General features: G+C 27.6%; 1 protein-coding gene across 1 annotated transcript; it reads right to left on the bottom strand.

Annotated features, from left to right (window-relative positions):
* Nucleotides 1-2,137: 2,137 nt before the first annotated feature.
* On the bottom strand, nt 2,138-5,245 carry LOC112744443 (probable auxin efflux carrier component 8). The gene is made up of 6 exons (XM_025794073.2): nt 4,622-5,245; nt 3,458-3,653; nt 3,228-3,313; nt 2,981-3,138; nt 2,459-2,535; nt 2,138-2,321 (listed from the first exon to the last, which is right to left on the bottom strand). Exons 1-6 carry the CDS (start codon nt 5,160-5,162, stop codon nt 2,255-2,257), a joined length of 1,125 nt encoding a protein of 374 aa, XP_025649858.1. The 5' UTR covers nt 5,163-5,245; the 3' UTR covers nt 2,138-2,254.
* Between the last annotated feature and the right edge of the window lie 8,554 nt (nt 5,246-13,799).

Here is a 13,799-nt window from a genome sequence, read left to right on the forward strand (position 1 = left end):
TCTACCATATGGTCCACAGATGAAAAGACAGTCCTGAATGCCTTGGCCAAATACCTTTGTCAACTTTGGCAACCTGGATTATATGGAGAAGGAGATGCAGTTGAAGGACTCCCATTTCAATCAGATGTTCCACCAGTGACTCTCCAAGAGTTCCAGTCCAGATTCATAGCTTCGGGAATAATCAATCAATTTGGACAATACTCTTTTTGTGCTCCAAGAAACCAGCCCAGCACGTCTATACATATTCCAAACAGAAATGCTGAAGAAGATACCCGATGATGCTGAAAGCCCAAAATCAGACCCATATGACCCATATCTGCAAGATGCCCAAGATCCAAATGAAGGAAACACTGAAGATCCGTTTCTCTACCTACAAGACCCGGATACAGATTTCAGAGCTGTCAATTTAGCTTCTGACTCATCCTTCTCAGATGGTGATGGGACCCTTCCAGAAGACTATTTCAAACCATCTCTTTATTAGGACACTGTTGTTCCCACTATGTATAATTATGAGTGTGCTAAAATAAAGTGACCTCAGTCACATGCTTAGAAAACGCCAAAAAAGATAAGGCTTATCCTTATCCTCCAGTTGGCATTGTATGATAGGTTTGTTTAGATTTCGAAAGATATCACTTCTATCTAGAGACCTCTATATAAGGAGGTACTTACTTCAGTTGTAATCAGATCTCAAGAAACATTGTAATATATCCACTTTTCCTATCTCTCAAAATATTCTGAATTCTCTTTCTCTCTCTGAAAGCTTAGCTAGTGTTATTTCCTTCTTTCTCAATCCAGTGCCATAAAGTATGCTCTGAGCTTGCCTCTCTAAGAGGATCCTGCTCATCAGAAAATGGCATGGATCAGATCCACGGGAATTTCTCATAGTGGAAAAGGGATTCATTGTTTTAATGCTAAGTTTTGCTCGGACCCTTTGATCTCACTCGTTTTTATGGTTACAAAGAGTGATTGGGATAAGCAAACAATGTATTATTTCATTGTTATCCTTAATTCAAAAATTTTAACTATTTATTATATTCTAATTTATTAAAGTATTAGTTTCTCTTTTCTTTTTACTGCCGCGGTTCGTCAACAAGAATTTTTATTGGCGCTTAAGGATAATTATCTATTTAAAGATAAAAATAATTATTTGTATATCTAGTGAATTGAACATCTAATATATTTTAGTTGTATATAACTAAACTCATTCTAATCAAATAACTATTCACATAAAAATTTAAATAACTATCTGCATACCTACTAAATTAACTATCTGCATATTATAGATTAACCACAACAAAGTGAAAACAAAAAAGAAGAAAGGTGCTGCGCCAATCGTAGCACAAACAATAATGCAGGCAATCATACATGAACATGTAGTTAATCTCTGAAATATACACTTGATCCTCGTGCTTAGTAGAAGTATGCACATCCTTAACATGTAGGAAACAACCTAGACTCAGGGCATGCGATATGATGAAAAATGCTTCTGAAATCATTGCTTGGTTTACTATGATAGTGGGGTGGGGCTGCGGTGTATGTTCAGTACGGCAGTGGCCGTGGCGCGTGAGGAGGAAGTCGCGATTGTAGATGACATTCGGCGGTGCTGCGCCTTACGGTGGTTGAAATTTGAAACTACACGGTGGTATTTTTGTCGCAGTCTGGTAAAAGGAAAAAGGTAAGTTAGAGGAGGAGAGAATTGAAATGGAATGAAAATGTGATATAACAGAGGATGTTAGTTTTTTTTAATTGTTGTTTACGTTGTTCAACATTTATATTGTCTTTCTATATTTTTTTAATGAATTATATTTAATTTAGAAAATTTAGCTAAAATGTAATTTAAGCTTAATGGACAATTACGAATTAGAATAAACAATTAAACTAATTAGTAAATAAATTTCGCATAATGAATTTCCAAACACCTGGATAAATGTCTAGATTTTTTGCATCTGAATATCCGATAGTGCAGCACACCAAATTAAACCACCACATTGTGACCAGTTTATCTTTTTATTTATCTCCCATAAACCAAATATATAATGAATTATATATATTATTCAAATCTACCTCACAAAACAAAACCATTCCAAATTATGACCAAGAGTTTATTTTTCTTAATTAAACGAACCTCATAACATATTTACTTACAACATACAAGGTGATGTTAGGGTGAACGTATAAATTAAATGTATGTTTTAATTTCTTTAAATTTCTATATGAATCAATAGTAATGTACATTGGTATAGTAGCCAGGCCTTCATAATGCTAAGAGAAAGTAGTAAGCCAATGCCACTGGCAACGCAATCAGCATCCCTAATATGACCCTGTAATAATGAATGAAATAAAAACAAAATAAAAAATAAAAAATTACCATATGGCATCAAATATTGAGCAAGAAAACACAATGCAAATGTTTTCATTTATGGAAGATATAGAGATGCTTTGATTTAGCATCACTCACGCAGTGCTTAATATAGCAGGATGAACATTATACTCCTTTGCAAAAACAAAAGGCACAATCCCTTGGGGTAGTGCTGCCTGCCACATCGAAAATCATACTATCTATTATTCATTATTATTTAATATTTATTAAAAAAATAAAATTATTATAAATTATAATTTTTTTAAATTTAAACTAATAAAAAAATATATAAATAATTATATATCTGTTACAAAAATAAATAAGATTTAATTTTTATATAGTTTATACCAACATTTAATTAGGTGTTTTTATGCATGATTATTCTATCACATAAATTTACATATATGACTAACGAGTTATAACTCAAATGACATAATCTTCTCATACTCATTTAATGGTAGCAAGTTCGAGTCTCCCTGTCTTTTTGAAAAAAAATTACATATATATGATTTAAAAAAAATATTTTTTTTAAATATGTGACAATAACTATATATCAATATATAAAGTTTATGCTAATAATGAATAAAATTAAATTGACAAAAAAAAAAAAATACTGATGACCTGAACAATTGCCACTTTGAGTAATGTTCCTCTTAATCCAATGGCAATGGAAGCTACAGCCATTAGGGCAGGGCCAACAAGAAATTTTAGTCCTATTGCCACCATTGTCATCCTTGGGCCACATGCTATGATGCTGGATTGTGAAGCCATAAATAGACCTACACAAAATGTAAAATAATAATGTTGAACAATAAATAATAATGAAGGAAAAAAATAATAATAACTTTTAATTGTTTTGTTTTGTCACCTAAGCTGAACATTGCCATACCAAGACCTCCATTGGACAATATTTCTATTGATTGATTAACAACTTTGGGCATATGTACTCCCCACCTGTAATACATATATATTTCATATCCTGGATTATTGAATTTAGTTATATATAATAAGAACATGCATGTTAATAAATATACATATATTGATATATATAAGCAAGACTTTTCTGACTTTTTTTGTAAGTGTATGTTTTATTCGCACCTGAATTGTATGGTTGACCAAATAAGGCCTATTAAAGTTGCAAATGTATTAGGATTTCTAATTAACTTCTTCCACACTGTGATAAGAATGAGAAGGATCTTCATTTTCCTTTTGGTCCTTATAGGCTCCCTTTTTTCTTCTTCTTCCTCTTCCTCCTTTGATTGCACTACTACTTCATGAGAAGTCTCCGTTTCCTCTATAAATAAATAAAATTCAAGAAATTCATGAATTTTACTTGGAATGATGCATTATATATATATAATTCTTTCTTCTGAAGCTAACAGGGACTAAAGTTTTTTACAGTTATGCAATTATTAGGGAGTAGTATTGTATTCAAAATGTGTTTATAACACTAATAACAAGAAATTAAATTTAAACTCTAATTTTTCTCTAATTATATATGGAGCCCCCCAATATATCTATCTCTAAAAAAATTCCTTATTATTATTATATTAGGATATATATTTATAAAAACTAAAAAGAAATCGAGTATATTGTAGGAAATATCAGTTTATTACATTATTAACAAATTACAAAGTTAAAATAAATATTTCGGATATAATAAATAGAGCCTCTAACTTGAGAGAGAGAGAGAGATGAGAGACTTTTGTTAAGAAATATTTCTGAAATCCAATCTTGATCAATTTAATTAAACAAATAACTAGTCACCAAAAAAAAAAAAAAAAAACAAATAACTATGCTTCTTCATTATTGGTGTTTGACCAAGACTAATCTGTCAAATATGCATATCCTAACATAAAATCTGAAAATGACATATCAAAACATTTCAAATGCATTAATAAAAAAATTTAAATCGCTTCAAAATGAAAGATCTTTTTACTTTTTAAATACATTATATTTTCCTTCTCGATCCTATTATTTTTTCTTTTAAAATTCTAACTCGCAATCACAAATACACTAAGATAATAATGCAAATTAGCCAATTAATGTTAAAGAAAGTCTCGGGTATCGGAGCCAACATTTTCATAAAATCTAGTCAGTATTTAACTATACAAAAAGAGTGTGTAATTTTACACTATTAAATATAATCTCACACTATTAAAAATATTAATAATGATTAATTAAGGACTATAAATCACAAAATATGTTGATCCTCTAACACTACTATGTTAATATTATATATATGAATGAATCACCACCCACCTGTGCCTTGAGACGGTGGAGGAGGTGGAGCTTCTTGAGAAGGAGGAGGCATGGAGGACTTGTTAGCAACAGCATCAAGCTCATAAAGAAACAACAAAAAATTGTACCACACCATACTCTGCAAGAAAATAATCTGTGCAAGTGGTGCAACAGATTCATCTTTATACATAGCCTTCATCAATGGAATCCCAAGAATCAAAGTGTTTGGTAGTGTTGACAATGATATTCCCGTTACAATCCACTTCAAGCCCCCTCCGCCTCGGCCGATGCGAGTAATCGCGGCTAGGGCTAGAAATGCAAGCGATTTCTGAACAACATCTGCATAGATGAGCTTCAAGCTCATCTTGTAGACGTTGTTCGAAGAAATCACTTGGAATGATAAGAGTGGGATTGAAAATTTCGCAACAAATTTGTTTATCCCTGAACATTGATCTGGTGTGAATAGTTTCCACCATTTCACTGATATGTATGCTAGAATCATTGTTACATACAGTGGCACAGTTGCTGATACTACATGATATGCATCCGATAAGGAAATCATATTGATGATGATTAAAGTTTGTTGAAAGATTTTTGGATAAATAATCAACTAGCTAGAGGCTATAGATATATAGAGAATATAGTTTATTGTTTTATACTTTTATACATGCTGCCTCATGCATAAGGTAACATATATAGAAATTTGGTTAGTTTAAAAAGTTTTTTTTTTAAGAGTTTTCTTTAAATTTTTTATAATTAATTTAAAGATTTTTTTTGTCTTGTTTGTATATGACATGATATAATTTAGGATAAATCACATATTTAAATAAATAGTATTTAAAAATATCTAAATACAACAAATGAAAGTTAATTATACTTGGATCCTACAAATATTTTAGGTAAATCACTAAAGCGAAAAATTATTTAAATATTTATATATAAATCGCTATATATCATCTTGAATTATGTTTTAGCATAAATTGACTATAAACCACTATAATCTATAGCAATTTATGAATAAAAAAAAAATACTAAAAGGCTGTTGATGTTTCCCTAATTAGAATACTAATTAGAGCTTTAATCCTCCTTTATTTCTACTTTTCCTCCTTAATCTGTGTGATATGTTTGGAATTCGCTATCTTAGCTTTTTCATTGTGCACTAAAATATTAAATAAGCTTTAGTTTCTTAATTCACTGTTAAATGTTATCTTGCCTTTTAATTATGGTGTTTAAAAGTATTTATTTAATTTATTAAAAAAAGTTAAAATAAAATTAATATTTAATTTTAAAATATAAAAATAAATAATTATTAAATATTAAAATTTGTCATAAAAAATAAGTTAAATAAAAGTTAAACACTAAGTTGTAGATATTATAAAATTTATTCTACATATTATATATTTAAAGTATATTTTGTTTTATAATAATATAATTATATTAAAAATATACATTAAAAAAACTTAAATAATACATATATTGAATATAAATACATAGTTTGAATTGGTGATTTACTTTTTGTGTATATATATTTTTTATAATAATATATGATGATACTTTGGTTTGATCTAGTTTGATGATTATTCGATCAAAAGAGACAATGAATGAATGAAAAAATAAAGTGTGGGCATTTAAGTCTACATGAACTGAAAAGATAGATTCCAATTTTCTTCATGACATTATTGTCTTTCGGTATGTAGGTTCTTTAACAAAGCAAACCTATTTAAGATTGCATGCTGACCCCAAACTTTCATAATACTATATATACATTGGACATGATATATATATTTATATAGTTCCATTCATATATTACAATTAAGTGCCATATACAATTTTCCATTCAACTTGGCATCTTTTGCATCTATTCTCTCTGCTGGACAATCTTTGTTAATCAGGAAGATATATATACAAAAAAATAAAATAAATAATATGTGTTAATTAAAATTAAACATATATATTATTTTCAGCTTAAAATTTGTCCAAAAAAATAAAAAATTTCATTCTTTTCATTTTTATTCTATGATGATAAAGAAAACAAATTAATTAAGTTTCAGTGCTTGGAAGGAAGAAGAATAAAGAAGTTAATTGTGAATGAAGTAACGAAGACTGATTTTAGAACTGTGTGAAGTAGAATACTTTCTAGTTTTGGTCAAAAGTGTAAGTACAAGTGTTCCAAGAGGAATTTGCTTTCCAAAATGTGATTATTTTTGCCATAAAAGACCCATCATCATGAAAGAATAAAATAATGCATGGTTCATCAGAGATATTCTTTTCCTGTTTCAATTGATAATCAAATCGTCGCGTATGGTTAATAGGAAAACTTATTGTAGATAAATCTTTTTCAAATTAAAGTGCACAATGCAAGGTACTGGTTAACTTTTCTTTAGACATAACAAGTTCCATGCAGTAATAGATATTGTTTTTGGTAACAGCTTTTGCAATTTTCTTGTAGAGGATCTCACAAGTAACGAAATTGAAATATATATAAAGAAATTTTCTTGTGGGACTGCTTGAAATTTTATTTTATGTATTATCTCTTAAATAGAGAAAGGAAAAGTATAGGTAGACAATGAAAATACTAAATAATGTGAAAAATAGATATATCGGATGTTCATTTCACGTGTACGGATGGTTATTTTAATATTAAGATTTAGGTTGATAATTTAAAAGTGTAGTGTGTTTTTATTTGATTAGTGGTTGTTCATGTTATTCAAAAAAGTTATTATTTACCTAGCACTTCAAAAAAAAAAAATATTGGAGACTAACCTTTTTTTAATTACTATTATTCTATTCAACTAATTTTAACTTTTTATTCTCTCTCTCTTTCTTTTCCTGACCTCTTTTCTTATTAGTTAAAGTATTCTTTTGTTTCTTAAGTTTTGAAAAAAAAATTAAAAATATTTTTAATTAATTTATTTTAATTTTATTTTTTATTTTTAAATATATTTTAACTATATTTTTTAATATCAACTCCGTTACGTCTCAAGGAGTTTTTTTTATTTTTAAAAAATTTTGAAAAAAATAATTTATAAAAAAATTATATTTAAATTTTTTTAATTGAAAGAAAAAATATTGTATTCCCTTGAATGGTTAGATCCCTCTTAATAACAACTAATAATGTTTCTTTTTTTTTCTCCAGTTAGTAATTAAATTAACTCATTAATGTTGGGCATAACAAGGACCAAAGGACAATGCCAAAGAAAAGAAAACTTATTGTCTACATAAAGTCTCCAACAGAAAATGCTTCTAAGCTTAAGAACTACACCAGCCACAAAATGCAGAGATTCATTGTTGTTGTGTTGGTGGTAAATAAAGTTATCTTAATTAAAAAACTATCACCACACACATATACATATAGATATACACATATATAAAAGAAGTGTCACAAAGAACAAACTTAATTATAATAAAATAAAAATATGTGTTTACGTACACACGTGTAAATGTGATGGATTGTTATAAGAGTATATATCTATTTTTATATTACTACTTGAATAATGATTTAAATGACTGAATTTATTAACATTTTGACACCATCCATAATAAATTATTTATTCTAAAAGTTAAAGCAAATAGGAGAAATTAAATCACATAAATTGTTATATGAGGAGTGCTATGGCCTAGTAATTCTTGTGTTTTGTAACTATTAATTTGTCATTAATAGTGTTTTTAATGGTATGAGATTATATTCAATAATAAAAGATCACTCACTTTTTTTTTAGGGAAGTGCTACGTAGCCAAAAAAAAGAGTATAGTATAGATATAGTAGAAACTAAATGCCAGTCTTATGATAAGAGAGTGTACTCCACTTGCTTATCAATATTATACATATCACCCTTCCTCCTTCTTCATTCTTAGAGTAATTAATTTCATTTTCAAAATTAATTTCTGCTTCATCTCAATCAAATCCCTAAAAATATCTATCAACATTTAATTCAAATAAAATGCAATTTCAATCCAGTGAGTTAACATCCGAAAAAAAGAAGAAATTACATAGAGTGAGATATCAAGATTTTTCTCCCCCATCTCATTCTATCCACTATCCCAGAAACCAGGAAGACAAAAAATGCAGAAAGAAAAAACCCACCTTGGTCATTGGAGCATGCCATAGCATTGTATCTAATTCATGTTGGTATGTTATTTAGTTTCATTTTTTCGTTTATTGGCATATGGAGAGTACATTATATGCTGTTGCATGTGGTTGGAGTTGATGATAAGGATGAAAGATTTTGATTTTTATCTTGTTTTCATGAGTTTGGGAAAATGGAAAAGGGAATAGCTACAAAAAGATTACGTTTTTTTTTAATCTTACAAGAGAAAGTTTTGATTTTTATCTTATTTTCATGGGTTTGGGCATAGGAAAATCATTAATTATCTTTCCTTATTTAATTATACTAAAAGTTAATTCCAAATTTAATGTGAATCAAATTGCGAAAATTTCTCCTTCATTATGTTAACAACTTTTGATATACAACTCATATTTTACATATAGGCTATTATAAAATAAAAAAATTAAAATTAAAATTAAAAAATAAAATTTTAAAAATAATTATAAACTCGTCGTATTAAAATAAAAAAATAAGTATACATATGAATAGTAAATAAAAAATATTAAAATTATGACCCTTTGGTGTACATGTAAGATAATTTGAAATATATAACAAGACACATAGTTTAAAATTTGGTAATATTAATTGTAAAAATTTGTTAATTATAAATATTATACGTATGAAATTATGAATGTTATGAGTATGAAATTATGGATGTTATTAATATAAAATTTTGGATGTTATGTGTATCTTACTTAATTATGGATGTTATGTGTATGAACTTGTGGATGTTATGAATAAATTTGTCAATTGAATAAATTAATTTAGGTATTTAACATTTTTTTCCAAATCTAATTATAGTAAAATTTAAAAATATACGTGAATTAAAATAAATCATTTTCACTTTGAAAAACATGAAATAAATTTTTAAATTATCAAAGACAGTGATTTAAAAAATTATACATTGATTTAAATGTATAATGTCTTCAAAAATTATTTTGAATCATGATTTATTAGTATATATGTAAAATAATTTGAACTACATAATAAAATATAGTTTAAATAATTGATGATAAATACCATAACGGACAAAGAATCAATTGCAATTATTTAATGTAATTGATATTATAATTACCGTTCTTAAATATAATTATTATTAATCTTTATTGTATTTTTATATATAAAAATCAAATTATAAAAAGGAATATTAAGTATTGATTACAATAGTGCCTAATAAAAAGGGATATGATTTTCTAATTAATATCATTAATTAGCAGATTTGATAAGAACGGTGATAAGTAAAATGAACAGTGATAAGTAGAATGATAAGAGAGTGAAGTAAAAAATAAAACTGTTATTAAGTGATATAAATGAAGTAAAATATGAAAAATTTTGGTTGACTATGACTGAAAAATTTTGGTTACCAAACTTTTTCCTTTTTTTATGGTTAAATATTGACCACAAAACACAAAAATTGCTGGTCCCCTACACTTTTCTTAGTTATATATCTCTAATATATTTTTTCATAAGAGTTCTTTTATTTTTAAAACTACTTAATATTATAATATATATATATATATATATATATATATATATATATATATATATATAAATCTTTTATAATATGAAGAAATTTTATCACAAAACCAGGCTCAAGTCTCAGCGGGAGCGAAAGCAGTTGCATCTCTAGGTGTGTTGACCGATATATCGAGGCCACCGGCATAATTAGCAAGGCGTTATTTGGAGGGTCACAACATTGACGCTACAACCATTAGTAGAGGTCACCATGAAATTTGCATCTACATTGTTGAATCTTTAAGTTACTCAACTTAAACTAGTTAGTGGCGTTGGAGAATATTTGCTTGGTGTTTTTCTCCTTGATACCAAGACGATTATGTGCTTATTTTTTTGTTATCCAAATAGCTGAGATTAACGGTTGTTTTCAACAGTTTCATACTTGTTTTTTTCTTATATCATTTAACTTTACAAATCCTTTAATAAGAATATAACATAAAGATAAGATAAGATAATGAAAACTAAAATTTTACAAATCCTTTAATAAGAATATAACATAAAGATAAGATAAGATAATGAAAACTAAAATTGTAATTCTGTTGGACTAAATTTGTGGGTCACAAAACTTTTTTATTGTTGTTCTGGGTTAAGGTGGAAGAGTAGTTTAATATTTTTTCTTTTATTATTTTGTTTGTCTTATACACTAATTTTTTTTTCTTTTGAATAACAACGGCCAAATTTTAGACTAAATTGGTATCATATATTATAAAATTATTTATTTAATAAAAAATTTAATTATCATATATAATGTTAGAATATAATTAGGATCCATTAGGATCAATTAGCATTATTTAGCATATCTGAATATTTATTATAGGATATTACATCTTTATTATTTCGATTCTATTAGTACTTATAAATACCGTTCTATATTGTATCATTCCACACAACTTGAATAGACATACAAATCCTTTCTCCAGTCTAATCTCTTGTTTCTAACATGGTATCAGAGCCATGGTATTCTCCTTGAAGAGAATAGGTTGTTTTCCTTACAGTGAAATCACCGTAGTTTTTGCACTTGTTTTTCTATGCCATTTTTCTTTCCCTTTTGTCACTCATGTGATGCTTTTTCACCTCACCGACTAGCCTATTTTGAGTTGAATGATCAAACACCATTGTCATCTGCTGCTTACCTATTCTTATGAAGAAATCATATAGTTTTCGCTCTCTTTTGGCAGTTTCTTCTGCGTTTTCTCGTGGCAGTTCCATCTGCGTTTTCTTGCAGCAGTTTCGTCTGCATTTTCTCGTGGCAGTTCTGTCTGCGTTTTGTCTACGTTTCTTTGTGGCAGTTCCGTCTGCGTTTCTTTTTGGCAGTTCCGTCTGCACTTCCTTCAGATAGCGGCAGTTCCGTCTGTGCTTCCTTCAGACAAGCGGTAGTTCCGTCTGCGCTTCCTTCAGACTAGTGGCAGTTCTGTCTGCACCTGTTTTTTCAGTTTATGCAGTTTTTTTCTCTTTATTTCGTTGTTTTAAATATGTTTCAAACTCAAGTTGTCACTTGAATTTGAGGGGGGATGTTAGAATATAATTAGGATCGATTAGCATTATTTAGCATATCTGAATATTTATTATAAGATATTACGTCTTTATTATTTCGATTCTCTTATTACTTATAAATACCATTCTATATTGTATCATTCCACACAACTTGAATAGACATACAAATCTTTTCTCCAGTCTAGTCTCTTGTTTCTAACATATAATACAATAATTGTCATTTCATGGACAATGTAACGCTTTTTAATTTGAATATGAAAGCAACAATAAGGTTGGACTCGAATATAGAAAATACAGGTGCTTCACATCCGTGTGGTGTCAGTGTAATAGAACTCGCATGGTCCGAGTTCTCTCTTAGTAAACGGACGGTTCGAGTTGCGTTTGGCAAAACGCACGGTCCGAGTTGTGAAGCCCCGGACACGTGTCGCGCACAGGCTACTCTCCGAACGGTGCCCTGAATCCTAACATAGACCCATGCAAGACCCACACTCACCATCCAAAATATCACTTTCAACTTCATACCACCCTTCTTCTTCATTTTTCCATTGTTCTTTGCTGTGCATGGTGGAAGGAAAATTAAAATACTAAAGAAACACAAAGTTAGAGATGTTGATCGCCCCGAGTTTCATATTATACATTATCTAAGTCATCATGATTATGTAAGTTTTTTTTTTTAATTTTTTTAATAATTTACAATTATAATTATTATTGTTAGAAATTCGATTGTTATTGTTGTTGTTAGAAATTGAAATTAGGAATATAAACGGAATGATTATTATTATTTTTCAACATTTGTAAGCTTTTTCGGAAATTTTTTTACTATTTTTTAATAATAATAATTATTATTAAAAAGATAATTATTATTATTGTTGTTACATAATGAATTTCAAAATATAAACAGAATGATGACTATTATTTTGTATAACAAATGTAATTTTTTTGAAATTTTTTAATATTTTTTATTATAATTATTATTGTTATAAAGTTAATTATTATTATTGTTTATAGAAAATAAATTTTAAAATGTAAACAGAATGATTATTATTATTTTTTTAAAACAACGTTTTTTTTAAATTTTTTTAAAATTTTTAATTATAATTATCATTGTTAGGAAGATAAATATTGTTGTTGTTGTTAGAAATTGAATTTAGGAATTAAAACAAAATGATTATTATTATTTTTTAAAAGTACGTAAGTTTATTTTGAGATTTTTTAACATTTTTAATTATAATTATCATTGTTAGGAAGTTAATTATTATTATTGTTAGAAAATGAATTTAAGAATATAAACAGAATGATTATTATTATTTTTTAAAATTTAGGAATATATGTTTAAATAATAGTAAATAAATAATTAATATTAGAAATTATAATTTTAGATATTATAAAAAAATTATAAACCGTAAATAAATAAACAATTAATGTAGATGTTGTGATATTGTTAAAAATTTTGATTAGGAATATATGTATTAGTTATTATTATTAATAGTTAGTTATGAATAATTTTAAGGATTAATAATTAATTTTAGAAGTTAAAATTATTTGTTTTAGTTGGATTTAGTAAAATAATTTATGATAGTTGTGTGATTTCTAGTAATATGTGTGTTGTTGAGTTAGTTGTGCAAATTTTGTAACAATGAGAGTTAATTAATTGGTAGGTTAGTACATGGTAATTACTAAATTTTGTAATTAACAAAAAGTTTAGCATGAGTTTAATATTTTAGTTGCTCTAGTTAAAAAATTATTATCTTTTAGTAGTAAGTTAGTAATTGTTAATGAGTTGACTAATAATTTGTTATGTTTTTGTAGAAATTAAGAATGTTGACATGTGATCACCTAGTCCCTCTAGATCGGTACAATGATAGAGTGGAGGAGCATTTACGACTTACTGGTTTTTATCATGCATCTCAGATTGGGGTAGTCCAATGTCACAAAGCACTGGTGAATGCTCTAATCGAAAGGTGACACCCAGACACACATACGTTTCACCTTCCGATTGGTGAATGTGCTATGACGCTTGAAGATGTGGCTATAATTCTTGGTCTTCCGACGGACGGTCTTCCAGTCACAAGTATGACAATAAG

The sequence above is a fragment of the Arachis hypogaea genome, chromosome 14 (assembly GCF_003086295.3).
Source record: "Arachis hypogaea cultivar Tifrunner chromosome 14, arahy.Tifrunner.gnm2.J5K5, whole genome shotgun sequence".
NCBI lineage: Eukaryota > Viridiplantae > Streptophyta > Magnoliopsida > Fabales > Fabaceae > Arachis > Arachis hypogaea.